The 19,832-nt window shown below is 35.7% G+C and overlaps 2 protein-coding genes across 9 annotated transcripts in view; both read left to right on the top strand.

Moving 5' to 3' along the window:
- CACYBP (calcyclin binding protein) overlaps positions 1-19,832 on the top strand; it is a 753,822-nt gene that overhangs the window by 64,775 nt on the left and 669,215 nt on the right. The gene's annotated exons all lie outside the window — the stretch shown is intronic.
- Positions 1-19,832, top strand: part of RABGAP1L (RAB GTPase activating protein 1 like) — a 790,617-nt gene that overhangs the window by 117,536 nt on the left and 653,249 nt on the right. For 6 of the 8 annotated variants that reach the window (XM_050767055.1, XM_050767046.1, XM_050767087.1 and 3 more), the window contains 2 exons: positions 4,279-4,381; positions 8,081-8,247. In XM_050767055.1, the coding sequence (XP_050623012.1) occupies positions 4,279-4,381; positions 8,081-8,247 (270 nt within the window). The remainder of the gene's footprint in view (positions 1-4,278; positions 4,382-8,080; positions 8,248-19,832) is intronic. The other 2 variants (XM_050767059.1, XM_050767095.1) reach the window with 1 other exon arrangement.

Raw genomic sequence — 19,832 nt, 5'->3', positions numbered from 1 at the left:
TTTATTTAAGGAATGTCCTTAAAGGTTAATATATATTCAACAGTTGATATTTAGTGTAAAAGTAGCAAGCTATTTTAACTTTCAAATAGAAATACCTTCTAATATTGCAATTCGTGAAAACATTTAATTTGTGATTTAGAAATGTTATAGGAAACTAATCATCTTAGAGTAAGTGTAAAGTTTCTTAGTGAACTGAGATTCTCATATTTAGTGATAGTAAGCACTATACGTTTTCATCTTTTCAGCTGTGTTTTGCAAATATCAGTTAAACATTACTAATTAGGTCAACTTTTTTGAGTAATTTCATGGTAATATCAATATTGATTTTATAGCAGTACAGGAATGGTTTATTCAGGCTTTTGGGTACCTGTTTGTCTGCTAAGTGTTGTGTGAAGTGCTGAGGTTATGCATGTGAGTAAAATATAGCTCTTACCATCTGTGGGTTCATGGTCTTGTGGGAAACAAACCTTTTCAGTATCTGGTGGTACAATGAGCTGTAGAAATATAGAGGAAGCACTGCCTGAATAGGTCAGGTAAGGACAACCAGTTAAATTGAGTATGAAAACATAAATTAGATACTGATCTATGTCTCTTACATCTTTTTTTTTTTTAAACCACATATCAGTAATGAAAGTGGTTTTACCTAAGGCAAGTCATTAGCATTTTGGAGCCCTGAAAATTCCACGAGGAAGTAGATTAGGAGGATTGAGGTATTAAAAACTTTTAAGATCCTAGGTCCTAATTAATCATAGTCTTTCAGAGTTTAAAGGACTAAGATGAATTACTGCAGAGATTTGTCCATAAAACCTAAATTCAGATTACAGAATTACAGAACTGGTATAAACTTCTGAGGCCTCTTCACTGTGTCTCTCTAACTTTCAGAACAGTCCTCCCCACCTTCGAGTCCATATCTAAATCAAAAGAGTTGTGAGCATTCATGCTCTCAGACAGAGAAGGGGCTTATTTGCAATAAATAGTTGGGCAAATGAGAGGCTTGTATGTGCAATGATTAGCAGTTGTGATTTGTTATTACCCAGTATTGTTAATCTTCATAGTGGACATTAAACCTCAGCTAGACTACTTCTAATGAAAAGAAACTCATTGCCTTCTGTTAAAGTCTAAGGGACAGTTCTGGTTATTACAAAGTTATTTTTTTATAATCACCTGAAATCATAGTTCTTGTAACTTTGCCTAATTAGTCTTAATTCTGCCCTCTAAAACAAGATATTAATACTTTTACTCCTTCTATGACACTCCCAAATATCATGTGATCCTCATGAAAGGAAAGTCCTACCTATAAATGAAGATATATTTTTCAGTGAAATAGCCAGATTACTTATATATAACAGTCACATGCAGAGTAAGAACATTTCCGTGAATGATGTGCCATACTTTGAAGGTCGTTCTGTAAGATTATAATGTATTTTTACTGTACCTTTTCTGTGTTTAGGTACACAAATAGTATTGTTATAATTGCTGTAGTATTCGGTACAGTAACGTGCTGTACAAGTTTGTAGCCTCGGAGCAACAGGCTAGGTGTGTAGCCCCTATACCATCTAGGTTTTTATAAGTACAGTATATTCTATTTGCACAAAGAAATCACTTAATGACACATACCTCAGAATGTATCCCTATCATTAAGCAACAGATGACTGTGTGTGTGTGTGTGTGTGTGTGTGTGTGTGTGTGTACATACACAGTTTTTTTGGGAGAGTACAAGTAGTAGAGACTCCATTTTCTTCCAATAATGAGAATATTGATACTTGTAGGAATAAGGAAATATTGATACTTGTAGGAATAAGGAAATTAGAATTTTATTTTTTATTTTTTATTTTTTTGAGATAGACTTGCTCTGTCACCCAGGTTGGAGTGCAGTGGCACAATCTCGGCTCACTGCAACCTCTGCCTCCTGGGTTCAAGTGATTCTCCTGCCTGATCTTCCCTAGTAGCTGGGATTACAGGTGTGTGCCACCACATCCAGCTAATTTTTATATTTTTAGTATAGACAGGGTTTCGCCATGTTGGCCAGGCTGATCTCGAACTCCTGACCTCAGGTGATCCGCCTGCCTTGGCCTCCCAAAATGCTGGAATTACATGTGTGAGCCACTGCACCTAGCCAAAAATGAGAATTTTTGATTCACAGTCCTGGATTCCTGGGAAAAGCCTAACAGTAAGGTACCAAGAAAAGCAGAAAACTCAGTAGAACCAGGTTTCTTGGAACTGGAGCATAATTTAAAATTTTAGATTAAAGTCCTAGAGATTCCTCAGAAAGTTTGTGGATCTTTACAATTAACCATATATTAACACTAGACCAGTAGCTATACCCACAGTTACAAATACATTTTATGTTGTAATCTAGCATACTCATAATGTGTATGGTGTATGTGCAAAAAAGCAAAAGTAAAAGTTTCATGAAACAGTTTTACATGTACGATGATTTCTGCTATTTTCTCTTCCACTTGCTCCCTCCCCCACTTACTGCCTCCCAGTATCTGCTTTTGTTTTTTTGTCTGTATAATTTATAATTTTTAAGGGTTTTTTTTTTAATGTTTGTTTTCTCCATTTCTCTTACCACTTAACAGTTTTCTAATACGTTGTACTTTATATATTTTTTCCCTACTTCATAATTGTTATAACTTTGTCTTATATGTGGCCTATCATAGCCTGACTCCTAATGAAAACCTTTTAGCTTCCACTGGTGACTTCCCACTTTCTTTGGTTTTTGTTGATTGAAAGAGATTTTGAGCACTGAAGCACAGCACAAGTTCTGATCTTGAAATGGATTGAATTCTTTTTGGGTCAGAAACCCGTTCCTGTACCAAACGGAGCCTTAATTAGGGAGTAGAGATGGAGGATGGGGGCCTGTGTACATGCCTGTGTGTATGTGTGTGTGTGTGTGTGTGTGTGTCCTGTTCCAAACGGAGCCTTAGTTAGGGAGTAGAGATGGAGGATAGGGGCCTGTGTACATGCCTCTGTGTGTGTGTGTGTGTGTGTGTGTGTGTGTGTCCTGTTCCAAATGGAGCCTTAATTAGGGAGTAAAGATGGAGGATAGGGGCCTGTGTACATGCCTGTGTGTGTGTGTGTGTGTGTGTGTGTGTCTGTAGAGGTGGTGGAGAAAGAGACTGTAAACATATGAGTGTGTTGGTGAGTGGGTTTCGTTTACAAAGGACCTTGAGTGTATTTCATCTCTGGAATGCATAGTCCCTGCACTCAAGCTACACAATCTGATTAGTGAAGTATTACTAATAAACTAGAAAAATATACATAGTAATTACCACATGACTGACACAATTTTATAGGGGGTTCAGAGAAACATCTGTGAATGGGTAATAATGAAAAAAGGAAAGTTTTTCTCTTTGTTTTAGTCTTACCCTTTTAACAGTCTCTATTCATAATGTGAGGAAATTGCTACAAAAATTGAAGTATTGCAGATACCGTTCATTTGCATGTGGAAATACTTGTATGCTGTATGTTGTTCTTTCATGGAACAACATCTACCCCTCTCTCCACATACATATCCACAAGCTATAAGTAGCCTTGCTTATAGGAGTTGCTGGCTTTTTTAGTGAGAGTCAAGAGCTGGCTTAGTAAAGTCTTAAAGAATGCAGGAGAAGAGGAAGGAGAGAAGGGAAGAAAGAGGGAGTAAGTGTAACAGTAGAGGGAGAGAGTTAATACACTTGGATGTTGCTTGCAAACCAAAATTAGTCTCCTAATACTAATTTATGATTGTAAGAAAGTATACAAATACCTGACATACAGAAAATAGAAAAGTGTTAATTTTAAAGGTATTAATGGCCATAAACAAAATTAATATTTTAAGAATTCATTAAAAATTAGAATATTAGAAGAAAAATAACTTTCCCTACTGATTAGCTACTAGTTCAGTTTAACTGTCTTCAGCTAATTCTATATTATTGTTTTAATAGAAACCATATACATCCTATGTGTATATGAGATTTGGACAGTTGGCATCAAGATCAAGTTAAATATAACTTTGTAACAATATTATGTTTTTGTGATTCAGCATGTAAGTGTATGCCTCCTTTTACCCAAGGGTACATGTCTTTAAGTAGAAACCATGCTTGAAGAAAGCTGTAGAAGAATTTAATATTTAAATAAATGCCTTTGTAGGATGAAAAGAATTTACAGTGGATATAAAGCTCCTGCTTGACTGTAAATCCAAATGTTAATACATTGTATTGCTTAAAGTAAGATATACTTTAAAGTAGTGATTTTTTTGATATCTTTTATCAGTAATTACTGTTTGAATTTTTATAGGAATCCATGGGAAAGAGCTATGATGGGAGAGCTTATGTCATCACTGGCATGTGGAACCCCAATGCACCAATATTTCTGGCACTTAATGAGGAAACACCAAAAGGTGACTTTTCTTAAAATATCCCTTTTGTTTGCTTTACATTTTATATTATGATCAATGTTGTTTTGTCATGTTTTTTTAAAAATGTGGAACTCACTTAAAGTGAACATATTCTTTCTATTGAGAATTTGAGGTTCATTTTTGTTCTTTATGCTTCTATGGGGGAAATCTCCACTATTTAAAAAAATCCTCCCCAAAAGATATGTGAATGATTATTATTGTTATTATTTTAAGAGACAAGATCTCACTCTGTTGCCCAGGGTAGAGTATAGGGGCATTATAGCTCACTGTAACCTCAAACTCTCATGCTCAAGCAATCCTCCCACCTCAGCCTCCTTAGTAGCTATTAAATAGAACTACAGATGTGTGCTGCCATGCATGGCTAATTTTAAAATTTTATTTTTGTCATGCTTTCTTGCCCAGGCTTGTCTTGAACCTTTGGCCTCAACTGATCTTCTTGCCTCCCAAAGCACTGGGATTATAGATGTGAGCCACTGCACCTGGCCTAAATTAATTTTATTAGATTATAGAGAAAGCATTTGGGCTTTGGTTTTCATATACCACTATAGAGTTGTTTCATTTGTGGAGACTAGTGATAGAGAAATATTAAAGAAAATGATGAAAAGGAAATATTTTGGAATTTTGAATATTTAAAAATTATTATTTTAACTATTTTTGCATTATAGTTTACTTATAGTTTTCCATTTATTAATTATTGGCTCCAGTCTTTTGGCCTTTGGGATGCTAGAATATATATGAAATATTTCAGTTGTAGCAAATAGTTTCTTCTTTGTTTTTTACATTTTCATATTATTTATCATGTCTAGTATTGAACAGAATGTATAAATGTTAGTCACATTTTTCATTTTTCCATTGTGTTTTTTCGTTCCTACTTCATCCAGATAGCTGTTAATTTCCTATGTTTTTTGCCCCTTCAACATCTACTTTTAAACTAAATTTAAAGTTTTACCTGGTAAGTTACATTCCTACCCTGCTTTACTGTCGTTAAACCATTAATTCATATTTGCAATATAATGGATCAGTTTGTTTTATCATTAATTTTGTATTATTTAGTTTATACCCACAGTAGACTTTTGCTTAATGACAGGAAGCATTTGTGAATACTGATACGAAAATATAATATGTTTATGAAGGGCATTAAAATGATAATTATTCTTTCATTTCCTTAAAGAGAGTATTCACCATTTATATAAATCACATGCATTTAATCATATATTAAGCTGTCTAAAAATGAGGGCTAAAAAGAAAAAAAAGATTATTTAAAATTTAACTTTTCATTTATTAGCAGTAAATAATTTTTAGATCCACAATTTGTTATTTCTGGAGATAGGCTTGCAAATACCTGTAACCTTCTTTCTTATACCTGTTCAGAAGGAAGCCACGAAAATGATAAAAATAAGCCAGTTGACAGTTTTGAAGAACAAAATAGAAGAATTTTGTATATCAAGTTATAAAAATAGTTTTTGTGTTTTTAATGTAACACCTAGTTTAGTTTCATTTTGCAATAAAATATATATTTGGTCCACAAATAAAAGAAAATTTATTTATAATTTATTAAAATAAACTATATGATAGTATATTATAATAATATTCTGGTCCAAAGTATACGTTTTAAATTTAAAATTATCTCATATGCCACACAAAAATGTTGCCCTGATTTTTAAAATTTCTAAATGATGTCCTTGAAATTACACATTACTCAGAAAATTTGTGATCAAATAAAGTTTGATATTTATGGAAGACGTTTAGGCCCTGAGAGATGAAAAGTCTTGGATCTTTCCACTGCACTAAGATTCAGTTGAGTGTTATATTCTGTCTTGTGTTATTCTTACTCTTTTCCCTAAGTTCCTTCAGGTCAAGTACAATGTCTAACAAATTTTAGTTTCTCTTGAATTGGCAGGTGTATTTAGTAAGACTGTAATTAGTAAGAATGTAATAAAATTGTTATTGAATTTAATATAAATAGAGAAGTAGCTGATGAATCTGAATGTTATATAATATTTAAAAACACTATTGAGGGTTTCCTCTAATGGTGGCCTTGGTTATTTGGACTTTCCTTTAACAGAGAACTAAAAATTGTAGCGAAAATAAATTTTAAAAAATATTTAAAAAGGAATGAGGAAATTACAAAATAGTATGGAATGACCAGGCCATAGATTCAAAAACCTCAGTGAGGCCAGGCGTGGCGGCTCATGCTTGTAATCTCAGCACTTTGGGAGGCTGAAGGGGGTGGATCATCTGAGGTCAGGAGTTTGAGACCAGCCTGGCCAACATGGTGAAACCCTGTCTGTACCAAAAATATTTTGAAAATTAGCTGGGCCTTGTGGCAGGCGCCTGTAATCCCAGCTACTTGAGAGGCTGAGGCAGGAGAATTGCGTGAGTCCTGGAGGCAGAGGTTGCAGTGAGCCAAGATCGCTCCATTGTACTCCAGCCTGGGTGACAGAGTGAGACTCCTCTCAAAACAAACAACAAAAACCTCAATGAATATCAAGCAGAGTAAATAAAATAAAATAAAATGAAATTCATGTTTCAACTCCTCATAGTGAAACTGAAGAAAACCTACAGACACTGGCCTAGATGATTCTAGATTCAAATTAAAGGAAGACTGTGGCCTAGTAAACATTTCAAATCATAACTAGAATTTTGGCTGATAACACATATCGTCGTTGTCTAAAAGCACTTGTCAGGACTCTGATATATGTGTATATATATTTATACACACACACATATATATTCGTGTGTGTGTGTGTGTGTGTGTATATATGAAAACTACACAGGACTATTTCTTTGGAACTTTGATTAATGATTTTCCTGAGGGTTAATATGTATTACAACAATGAGGGTACTGAAAAATCTCTGGAGACTTTTCTTGAAGCATACAGCATGCAAGTATTTATATCAGTGACGTGCTTTTTGAGACAGAGTCTCACTCTGGTTGTCCAGACTGGAGTGCAGTGCTGCAATCACGGCTCACTACAGCCTCAACCTCCTGAGCTTAGGTGATTCTCCCACGTCAGCTTCCTGAGTAGCTGGGACTACAGGCGCGCACAAACATGCCCAGCTAATTTTTTGTATTTTTAGTAGAGATGGGGTTTCGCCATGTTGCCCAGGCTGGTCTCAAACTCCTGGACTCAAGTAATCTGCCTGCTTTGGCTTCCCAAAGTTTTTTACAGTTGTAAACCATTGCGCCCAGCTTTCAATCACATTTTATGTATACAAGTTTAACATAGAGAAGGCTGAGTGTCTCTCTTGATTTGACAGTCCTTCCAGTGCAACTCATTAAACAAACCTAGTAATTTCTATTATCTTTTTTTATAAGATGAAGGGATAAATCTCTGATTTTCTAGAGGTTCTCTGGGAAATCAGATAGTTTTAGAGTAAAAGATATGCTTTATTATTGTATTCTATTTATTTTTATATTAAAGACCTAATTTGGGGAATGAAAAAAGAAAAAGTGTCAGGTAATTTATTAATAGACACTTAGGATTATTAGTTCCTAAGAAACATGCTTGGAATACTTGCATACTTATTTAATCAAAATGTTAATAGAACATTTAAAAATAAACATAGAAGGTATTACAATTGTAAAGAACATTAATTCTTTCATAAGTGAGGAAACTTTATTTAAAATAGTCAAGGAATACTAGAGCTAGCATAAAACCCAGAAACTTTCTACTACAGATAAGCGAGTATACATGACTGTGGCAGTGGATATGGTAGTCACAGAGGTGGTGGAGCCTGTTCGCTTTCTCCTGGAGACAGTAGTCCGTGTGTACCCTGCAAATGAGCGATTTTGGTATTTCAGCAGAAAGACTTTCACAGAGACTTTCTTCATGAGATTGAAACAGGTAGGACCTTTTTTTTCTCTTCATATAGTAACATACGTTTTTCTTTCCACACTTTTTTAATGCCAAGATAATTCCTGAAGTTGCAAAACAATACAATTCCTCAAATAAATCAAATGATATTTGAAGTCAACCAACAGAGTGTTTGAAAAATTCACATCTAGGTAATACTAGCTAAAAAACCCCAGCTAGTTTAATAATTATATACTTTCCCCTAGAAACCTGTAATGTATGAACCTTCTTAACAGAAATATTGACTCTGTATATAAAACAACTTATCTACCCTTTATAAACAATTACTTAATGCCAAAAAGGCAGTGCACAGAAATATCATATGCTTATAAAATTTTAATGAAAATGTTTCCAAGAAATACCTAATTTCTATAGTTATTTCTACCTGTAATATTAGATAGACAATATTATCTGAACATCTTGTTTGACTCAGTAGTGAGGTTATAAAATTATTTTAATATTAAATGAACAAAATTATGGTTTCTATGATCTCAAATTAGGCAGTTAGTAGATAAAATATGTAATTTTTGTATTATAGCGAAGGAAGCAGATAATAATGAAAACTAGCTTGAATGCTAATTGTGAGTTTTTAAAAAATCAGGATAAAAATGCTCTGTTACAATAATGAACATCTTTTATATGCTGTTTTTGTGAGTAACTTCCGTTCTCCCAAGTTTTAAAATGCTTGCTGCTTCATATACTATAATATGTGAACTGCTGTGTGATAAAAGCAGGCACCAGCACAGGGAACAAATATAGAAGCCTCTTACCCATTTTCATATTTTAAAAACTTGCCATGGATCATTTTGGCTTCGTATACTATGTACTTGGAAATTCTTGTGGTTTTAAAAAAATCTTTCATAAAATTATTATGGCTGTTATTTGACTCAGTTTTTATTACTGTGTGAACTGCTTTTATAGCATATTGTAATGAAGGTTATATGAGCAATATTCAAACTTCAGTCTCCTAAGCATCTCTTAATATTTTATTATGAGATTTTTTTTCTCTGTCTTCCTTCCTCCCCATCCTTCTGTCCTTCCTTTTGCAAAAAAATAGCTTAGTTGTTATGACTATCCAATAATTCTTCATTTTGAGCCAAAGAATTATTCATAGTTGCATAATCGTGAATAAAGGAGCTGGAACTGTATAGAAAGTTGTCATTCTTCTAATGATGATAAATTATACATTATAATGTAAATTACACTTCCTAGAGATCTGAGAAAAAGTTAGGTTTTTCCCAGTTCTAGTACTTTTGACTGTCTGTCTGTCTCCAGAGAGAGAGAGAGAGAAGTTAAAGTAATTGTTAAAATTCATGTAATTATTGCAAGACCTGAGACTACAACTCCTTACCTTAAACCAGAGTATGCTGCTGTAAGGCCATACTAGCATCTTTCTACAACTCCAAAGAGTGGGTTGGTTTGGGGTGGTTGATGGTAATCTGGAGATGTTGGTCTACACTATACAACATTAGTAGAAAGAATGAATTAGGTGATTACCTAATGCAATTCAAAGTAACCTTTGAAAATCTGGGTCTAGGCCATTACTACTTTAAAGAAATAGAATGCATTGATTTCAGTTCTAAGTGATTTAGACACCTAGAACTTTTTCTTTCATTCTGAGAGTGTTGGACTTACTGAATGAAACCAGAACTTGTCCTGTACCCAGACAGGATTAGACCAGACTCCTCGGGGCAACACCAAAGTAGATGAGATGCCCTGTTCCCAAACTGTTTTTTCTTGGCAGCTTTCTTCTCTTAAATATAGCAGGACTTTATGTGTGGGCAGTGGGGATGTATGAAAGTCTGCTTTGTTCCTGTTTAGTGTCCTCTCAGGGCCAAATGGCATTTCATTTCATTCATTGTCCATTTACTGGGAGCAAGGAGAGCACTTAACAAGAGGACAGAAACTAGAAGCTGGGAAAGTAAACTAGAGAAAATCCTTTTGTGCCCGGAATTTGTTCCTTCTGGTGAGTTCTTGGTCTCGCTGACTTCAAGAATGAAGCTGCGGACCCTTGCGGTGAGTGTTACAGTTCTTAAAGATGGTGTGTCCGGAGTTTGTTCCTTCAGATATTCAGATGTGTCTGGAGTTTGTTCCTTCCAGTGGGTTCGTGGTATTGCTTACTTCAGGAGTGAAGCCGCAGAGCTCTGCAGTGAGTGTTACAGCTCTTAAAGGTGGCGCATCTGGAGTTGTTTGTACCGCCTTGTGGGTTTGTGGTCTGGCTGGCTTCAGGAGTGAAGCTGCAGACCTTCACAGTGAATGTTACAGCTCATAAAGGTAGTGTGAACCCAAAGAGTGAGCAGCAGCAAGACTTATTGCAAAGAGCAAAAGAACAAAGCTCCTACTCTGTGGAAGGGTACGTGAGCGAGTTGCCGCTGCTGGCTGGAGTGGCCATCTTTTATTTTCTTATTTGTCCCCGCCCACATCCTGCTGATTGGTCCATTTTACGGAGTGCTGATTGGTCCGTTTTTACAGAGTGCTGATTGGTGCATTTACAAGCCTTTAGCTAGACACAGAGCACTGATTGGTATGTTTTTACAGAGTGCTGATTGGTGTGTTTACAAACCTTTAGCTAGACAGAGCGCTGATTGATGCGTTTTTACAGAGTGCTGATTGGTGCGTTCACAAACCTTCAGCCAGACACAGATTGCTGATTGGTGCATTTACACTCCTTTAGCTAGACAGAAAAGTTCTCCAACTTCCCACTGGACCCAGAAGCCCAGCCGGCCTCACCTCTCACCTTGACCCGAGGTCTAAGGGGAGTAGACATTAATTAGGTGTAAGTGGGAAACACCAAGCATAAATGCCCAGACAACCGGAAAGACTGGGAAGCACAATAGTTGATGATGAAAGGCAAGTAGGTCCCCGAGCATGTGAAACTTTGGAGTCTACGTTCAGAGTTCTTTTCGAAATCAACTTTATTGAGGTAGTTAGCATACAGTAAAATGCACCCATTTTAATAGTACATTTTGATGAGCTTTGACAAATTTATACACATGAATAACCACCACCAAAATTAAGATCCCTCACTCTTAAAAGTTCCATCGTGTCCTTGGAGCTAATCTTTCCCACCCTCAGCCTCAGGCAACCACTGATGTGCTTTCTGTCATTGTAGATTAGATATACAGTAACTGGAATCATACGCTTCTTTTATGTAAAAGCTTTCTTCGTGTAACAATGCTTTTGAGATCCATCCATGTTGTATGTCATTTGTTAATCTTTTTATTGCTGAATGTTATTCCTTTGTATGGATGTACGATAATTTATTAGATCTGTTGGAAATTTGAGTTGTTTCTGTTTTTGGTTAGTGTGGTTAAAGCTCCTATGTCTTTCTGTGTACATAGATTTTCATTTCTTTTGGGCTGATAACAGGAAATGGAATTGCTGTGTGGTATGGTAAGTAGAAACTGCCAAACTGTTTTCCACAGTGCTTGACCACTTTATTTTCCCTCCAGCAGTATATGTGTGTCCCAATTTCTCCTCATCTTTGCCAGCCTTTTAAATTGTATTTAGTATTGTCAGTCTTTTAAATTGTAGCTATTCTTAGGGGTGTGTAGATGTATCTCATTGCAATGTCAATTTGTATTTCACATTGAGTAATGATTTTGAGCATTTTTTTCTTGTGCTTATTAATCATTCATGTATCTTCTTTATAAAATGTCTATCTAAAATTTTTGTCCGCTTTTTGTTTGTCTTACTGAGTTGCAGGAGTTCTTTATGTTTTCTGAATATATTTTCTTTTGTCAGATACACATATTTCAAATAGTTTCTTCCTGACAGTGGCTTGCCTTTTTATTTTAAACTGAATGTCTTTTGAAGAACTGAAATTTTACATTTTGATGAAGTCATATTAATATTTTATTATTTTTGCTTTTTTTGTGTCCTATGTAAGGAACTTTTACCTACCCCAAGGTTGTGAAGATGTTCTTTATGTTTTCCTGTAGAGACTTTATAGTTTCAGGCCTTTTATCCATTTTCTGTTAATTTTTATGTATGGCATGAAGGCTTGAGGTCATCCACATTGCTCTCATATGGGTATACAGTTGTTCCAGCATCATTTGTTGGAAAGACTCTTTTATTTGTAGAATTAGTTTGTCTAAAATTAGTTGACTGTAGATGTATAAGTCTGTTTCTGGGACATTATTTCTCTTCCATTGATTTCTATGTGAGTACCACACAGTCTTGATCATTACAACTTTATATTATGTAATAAAGTCTGTGTTGTAAGCTTCCCAACCTTTCTCATTCTTAAAGTTGTTTTATTTGTTGCAGGTTCTTTGCATTTCCATCTGAATTTTAGGATGAGTTTGTCAGTTTGTAGAAAAATGCATGCCCAGGCTGGATGCAGTGGCTCACACTGGTAACCCTAGCACTTTGGGAAGTTGAGGCAGGAGGATCACTTGAGGCCAGGAGTTTGAGACCAGCGTCGGCAACATAGCAAGACTCACTTTGTAAAAAAAAGTAAAATAAAATTATCCAAGTGTGGTGGTGCACACCTGTATCCCAGCTACTCAGGAGGCTGAGGTGGGAGGATTGCTTGAGCCCAGGAGTCTGAGGCTTCAGTCAGCCGTGATCATGCTGCTTGCACTCCAGCCTGGGCCACAGAGTGACACCCCATCTCTAAAAAATAATAATAAAAAAAAGAAAAATGCATTCCCAGATTTTGACTGAGAATGCTTGGAATATGTATATGATTTTGGGAAGAGTTGCTTTTTTTTTTTGACATGAAGTCTCAACCTGTCGCCCAGGCTGGAGTGCAGGGCACCATCCCAGCTAACTGCAACCTCTGCCTCCCAGGTTCCAGTGATTCTTCTGCCTCAGCCTCCCAAGTAGCTGGGCTTACAGATACTCACCACCATGCCTGGCTAATTCTTGTGTTTCTAGTAGAGACGGGGTTTTGCCATGTTGGCCAAGCTGGTCTCGAATTTCTGACTTCAAGTGTTCCTCTCTCCTCGGTCTCCCAAAGTGTTGGGATTACAGGAGTGAGCAACTGCACCTGTCCTCTAAGAGTTGCTGTCTTAAAAAGAGTGAGTCTTCAATAAACATGGCCTATCTCATGGAATATCACTTCTTTTATTTAGCTCTTCTTTATCTCAGCAGTTATGTCACTTTTAGTATAAAGGTTTTACACATACTTTAATTTATCTCTACCTAGTTCATGAATTTTTCATCTCAGGGTATAATTGACAAAATGAAATAGACTTAAGGTGTACAATGCAATGATTTGATACATATATATAGTGAAATGATTACCAAAATCAAGTTAGTTAACACATCTGTCACCTCACGTAAGTTACCTTTTTGTGTGTGTGTGGAGAACACTTAAGATCTACTACTGTTAGCAGATTTCAAGTACACAAAACAATATTGTTCACTATAGTCACTATGGACTGTATTCATCTTATAACTGAAAGTTTTTACCCTTTGATCAGCATCTCACTTTTTCCCCCAAACCCCGTCTCCTGGCAACCAACATTCTACTCTCTTTCTATGAGTTTAACTTTTTTAGACAGTTAAAAATGAGATCATACAGTATTTGTCTTCCTAGTCTAGCTTTTTTTTTACTTAGCATAATGCTTTCCACCTTTACGCATGTTACTGCAAATGATAGAATTTTCTTCTTCTTTATGGCTGAGTCATATTCCATTATGTTCATGTATGTGTATATATATTCATTCATTCATTGACAGACACATTTCCATGTCTAGTGAATAATGTTGCAATGAACATGGACTGCAGATATCTCAAGATACTGACTTTGTTTCTTTCAGATATATACCCAGCAGTGTGATAGCTACATTATGTGATAGCTCTATTTTATATTTTTTGAGGAATCTTTGTACTGTTTTTCATACTGGCTGTACCAGTTTACATTCCTACCATCAGTGTGCAAGGGTTCTGTTCTCACCAACATTTGTTATTTCTTGTCTTTTTTTTTTTTTTTTTTTCTGTGATAGGGTCTCATTATGTTGCCCAGGCTGGTTTCAAACTTCTGGGCTCAGCTGATCCTCCTACCTTGGCCTCCCAAAGTGTTGAGATTATAGGCATGAGCCACTGTGCCTGGCCATATTTCTTGTCTTTTTAATAATAACCATTCTAATGGGTGTGAGGTAATATCTCATTGTGGTTTTGACTTGCATTTATTTCTTTGAAGATTAGTGATATTGAGCACCATATCATGTATCTGTTGGCCATTTGTATGTCTTCCTTGGAAAACTCTCTATTCCAGTTTTTTGTCCATTTTCTAATTAGAGTATTTGGTTTGTTTCTTTTTTTTTGCCATTGAACTGTATGATACACACACAGACACACACACACACACACACACACACGCCCCTCATCAGATATATGTTTGCACATATTTTCCCCCTTCCATAGGTTGCCTTTTCATCTTGTTGAATATTTCCTTTGCTATGCAGAAGCCTTTTAGTTTCCTGTAGTTGTGCTTGTTTATGCTTTTTTTGGCCTATGCTTTTGGGGTCATATTCAAAAAATAATTACCAAGACCAGTGTAAAGGAATTTTTCCCCTGTATTTTCTCCTAGGAGTTTTAATGGTATCAGGTCTTAAATTTAAGTCTTTTTGTCTATTTTGAGTTAATATTTGTGAAAGATAAAAGATTGGAGTCCAATTTTAATTCCTTTGCAGATGAATATCTAGTTTTCCCAGAATCATTTGTTACAGAACTACGTATGTGTGGGCTTACTTCTGGGCTCTCAGTTTTGTCTCATTGGTCTGTGTGTTTTTATGCCAATACACTATTGTTTTGATTATTATAGCTTTGTAATATATAGAAATAAGGAAGTGTGATGCCTCCAGCTGTGTTTTGTTTTATTTTCCAAGATTGCTATGGATATTTGGGTTCTATATGAATTTTAGGATTGTGAAAAATGCCATTGGGATTTTGATAGGGATCACATTGAATCTATAGATTTCTTTGGATAGGATGGACATTTCAACAATATTTTTTCAATCCATGAACATGAGATATCTTTCCATCAATTTGTGTCATTTTCAGTTTCTTTCATCAGTGTCTTACAGTTTTGTTTTTTGTTGTTTTGTTTTGTTTTGTGACGGAGTCTTGCTCTTTTCGCCCAGGCTGGAGTAGAGTGCTGTGATCTCGGCTCACTGCAACCTTCACCTCCCAGGTTCAAGCTGTTCTCCTGCTTTAGCCTCCTGAGTAGCTGGGATTACAGGTGCCTGCCACCACGCCTGGCTAATTTTGTACTTTCAGTAGAGACAGGTTTTTTATGTTGGCCAGACTTCTCTTGAACTCCTGACCTCAGGTGATCTGCCTGCCTTGGCCTTCCAAAGTGCTAGGATTATAGGCATGAGATACCATGCCCGGCCGACGTCTTATAGTTTTCAGTGTATGGATCTTTCACTGCCTTGGTTAAATTTATGTCTAAGGGATTTTTTGTTGGTATGCCACTGTAAATGGGATTTTTTTTACATTTATTTTTCAGATAATTTGTTGATTTCATATAGAAATACAAGCAAATTTTGAATGTTTAGTTTGTACCCTGTAACTTTACTAAATTTGTTTGTTCTAACAGTTTTTTTTTGGTGGAGTCATCAGAATTTTCTATGTAATAGGATCATGTCATCAACAAACAATTTAACTTTTTCATTTCCAATTTGGATGCCTTATCTTTCCCAGTTGCTCCGCTAGGACTTTCAGTACTATGTTGAATAGAAGTGGTGAGAGTGGGCACTCTGTGGGTTTGTCATATATGGCCTTCCTTATTTTTGGGGGTACATTCCTTCTATACCCAATTTATTGGGCATTTTTATCATGAAAGGATGTTGAATTTTGTCTTTTTTCGGAATCTATTGAGAAGGTCATATGATTTTTATGGTTTATTAATGTGGCTTATCACATTTATTGATTTGTGTATGCTGTCATCTTGCATCCCAGGGATGAATACCATTTGATCATGTTGTATGATCTTTTTACTGTGCTGTTGATTTCAGCTTGCTGGTGTTTTGCTGAGAACTTTTGCACCTGTGTTCATTTGGATTATTGGCTTGTAGTTTTCTTGTGATGTCTTTGTCTGGCTTTGGTATCAGGGTAATGCTGGCCCCATGAAATGAGTTTGCAAGTATTTCCTCCTCCTCAGTTTTTTTTGAAGGAGTTTGTGAAGGATTAGCATTAAATGTTTGGTGAAATTCAGTAGTAAAACCATCAGGTCCTGGACTTTGCTTTGCTGGGAGACTTTTTATTGCTGATTCAGTCTTCTTATTCTTTATTGGTCTGTTCAGATTTTCTGTTTCTTCATTATTTCATCTTGGTAGGTCGTATGTTTCCAGGAATTTATTTATTATTCTAGGTTATCCATTTTGTTGGCATATGGTTGTTCATAATAGTCTCTTATGATCTGTTGTATTTCTGTGGTATCAGTTATAATGCTTCTTTCGTTTGTAATTTTATTTATTTGAGTCCTCTCTCTTTTTTTCTGGGTTGTTCTAGCTAAAGTTTTGTCAAGTTTTGTTTATCTTTCCAAAAAACCAGCTTTTAGTTTTGTCCATTTTTCTGTTGTTTTACTATTCTCTATTTCATTTATTTCTACTCTAGTCTTTACTATTTTTTCCGTATGCTAATTTGGGTCCAGTTTTTTTCCCTAGTTTGCTGAGATGTAAAGTTAAGTTGTTTGAGGTCTTTTTTTTTTTTTTTCCCTGTAATGTAGACATTTATCAATATAAACTTTCCCACTTAGAACTTCTTTTGCTTTATCCCATAAGTTTTGATATGTTGAATTTCCATTTTGTTTTTTCTTAGATATATTTTAAATTTTCTTTTGACCCATTGATTGCTTAGGAGTGTGTTCTTTAGTTTCTGTATATCTGAATTTTCCATTTTTCCCTCTGTTTTCATTTCTAGTTTTATACGTTTGTGATCAGAAAAGATACATGATATGATTTTAATTTTCTTGAATTTAAGACTTTTTTTGTGTGTCTTGACATATTTATTCTAAATACGTGTGTGTGTGACAAGAATGTGTATTTTGCTGCTGTTGGATAGGATGTTCTTTATATGTCTGTTAGGTCCGCCTTTTCTATAGTGTTGTTCAAATCTGTTGATTCCTTATGATTTTCTGCCTGCATGATCTATCTATTGTCAAGAGTGGCATAATAAAGTCCCCTCTATTATTATATTGTCATTTATTTCTCTTTACAGTTCTCTTAATACTTGCTTTATAATGAGGTGCCTTGATGTTAGATGTATTACAGTTTACAATAGTTAAATCTTCTTGATGAATTGACCCCTCTTTCATTATATAATGATCTTCTTTGTCTTTTCTGACAATTTTTGACTTAAAGTCTAGTTTGTCTGATATAAATACAGCCACCCTGTTCTCTACTGGTTACCATTTGCATGGAATATGTTTTTCCATCTCTTCATTTTCAGCCTGTGTGTTCTCAAAGCTAAAGTGAGTCTCTTGTGGGTAGCATATTCGTGGATCTTAATTTTGTATCCATTCAGTCACTCTATATCTTTCTGTTTTTGTTTTGAGAAGGAGTCTTACTCTGTTGCCCAGGTTGGAGTGCATTGGTGACGTGACCTTGGCTCATTGCAGTCTCCATCTCCTTGGTTCAAGTGATTCTCCTACCTTAGCCCCATGAGTAGCTGGGATTACAGGTGCACACCACCACACCTAGCTAATTTTTGCATTTTCATTATAGACAGGGTTTCACTGTATTGGCCAGACTGGTCTTGAACTCCTGACCTCAAGTAATCTGCCTGCCTCAGCCTCTCAAAGTGCTGGGATTACGGGTGTGAGCCATAGCACCCAGCCTACTCTATATCTTTTGATCAAATAATCCTTTTACCTTTAATTATTGGTAGGTAAGGACTTATTGTCATTTTGTTGATTTTTTAAATGGTTTGTATTTCCTTTGTTCCTTTCTTTCTCTTTTGCTGTCTTTCTTTATAATTTGGTGACTTTTTGTGATGGTAGGCTTTTATTTCTTTCTATTAATCTTTTGTGTATCTACTACAGGATTTTGCTTTATAATTACCATGAGGCTTACATAAAATATAATTATTACATCCTATTTTAAGCCAGTAACAACTCAACTGTGGTTGCATACAAAAATTCTACACTTTTGTTCCCCCATCTCTCATGTTTTAGGTCATTGATGTTACAGCTTTTGATATTGTGTGCCCATTAAAATTATTTTAGCTATAATCATTTTTAATATGTTTGTTTTTAACTTTTATACTAAAGTTGATAGTGATATACATACCACCACAAGAATATTAGAGAATTCTGATTTTGACTATCTATTTGTTTTTACCAGTGAGTTTTATACATTCATATGTTTTTACATTGTTAATTAGTATCCTTTCATTTCAGCTTGAAGATCTTTAGCATTTCTTATAAGGCAGATCTTAGTGATGATGAACTCCTTTAGTTTTTGTTTGTTGGGGAAAGTCTCTCTCTTTCATTTCTGCTGTACAGCTTTGCCAGGTGTAGTATTCTTGGTTGAGGGTTTTTTTTTTTTTTTTCTCCAATATATTGACTGTATTATTCCAGTCTTTCCTGCCCTGCAAGGTATCTGCTGAGGAATCCACTTATAGTCTTACAAGGGCTCTTTTGTATGTGACAAGGTGCTTTTCTCCTGCCATTTTCATAATTCTCTGTCTTTGACTTTTGACAATTTAATTATACTATGTCCTGGTGTAGACTTTTCAACCTGTTTGGAAATCTTTGGGTCTCATAAATTTGGCTGTCCTCTTCTATTCCTAAATTTGGGATCTTGTCAGCCATTATTTCTTTATATAGATTTTTCAGTCTCTTTATCTGTCTCTTTTCCTTTGGATATTTCTGGAATGCTTATGTTGTTTTGCTTGATGGTGTTCCAGATATCCTGTAGACTTCCTTCACTCTTTTTTTGTTTGTTTGTTTTTGCTTCTTTAACTGGCTACTTTTAAATGACTCATCTTTGAGTTCACTGATTTTTTTATTCTTCTGCTTGGCCAAGTCTGCTGTTGAAGCATGCTGTTAAAAATTTTTTTAATTCAGTGATTGTGTTCTTCAGCTTTATGATTTTTTTTAAGAGGGTGCAGGGTCTCACTCTGTCACCCAGCCTGGAATGCAGTGGCACAATACTAATTCTCTGTAACTTCAAACTCCAGGGCCCAAGTGATGATCCCACCTTAGCCTCCCAAATAGCTAGGACAACAGGCATGAGCTACCACAGCCACCTACTTTTTTAAAAATTATTTTTGTAGGGACATGGTCTTGGTATTTTGCTTAGGCTTGTCTTGAATTCCTAGTCTCAAGAGATCTTCTCACCTTGGCCTCCCAAAGTGGTAGGATTATAGGCATAAGCCACTGTGCCTAGCTGGATTTTAAAAATGGTTTTTATTACTTTGTTGAACTAGAATATTGATCCAGACTTTTTTTTTTTGAGACAGAGTCTGGCTCTGTGGCCCAGGCTGGAGTGCAGTGGCGCAATCTTGGCTCACTGCAAGCTCTGCCTCCTGGGTTCCTGCCCTCAGCCTCCTGAGTAGCTGGGACTACAGGCGCCCGCCACCACGCCTGGCTAATTTTTTGTATTTTTAGTAGAGACGCG

Source organism: Macaca thibetana, chromosome 1 (assembly GCF_024542745.1).
Source record: "Macaca thibetana thibetana isolate TM-01 chromosome 1, ASM2454274v1, whole genome shotgun sequence".
NCBI lineage: Eukaryota > Metazoa > Chordata > Mammalia > Primates > Cercopithecidae > Macaca > Macaca thibetana.
This window is presented reverse-complemented; position numbering and strand designations above follow the sequence as displayed.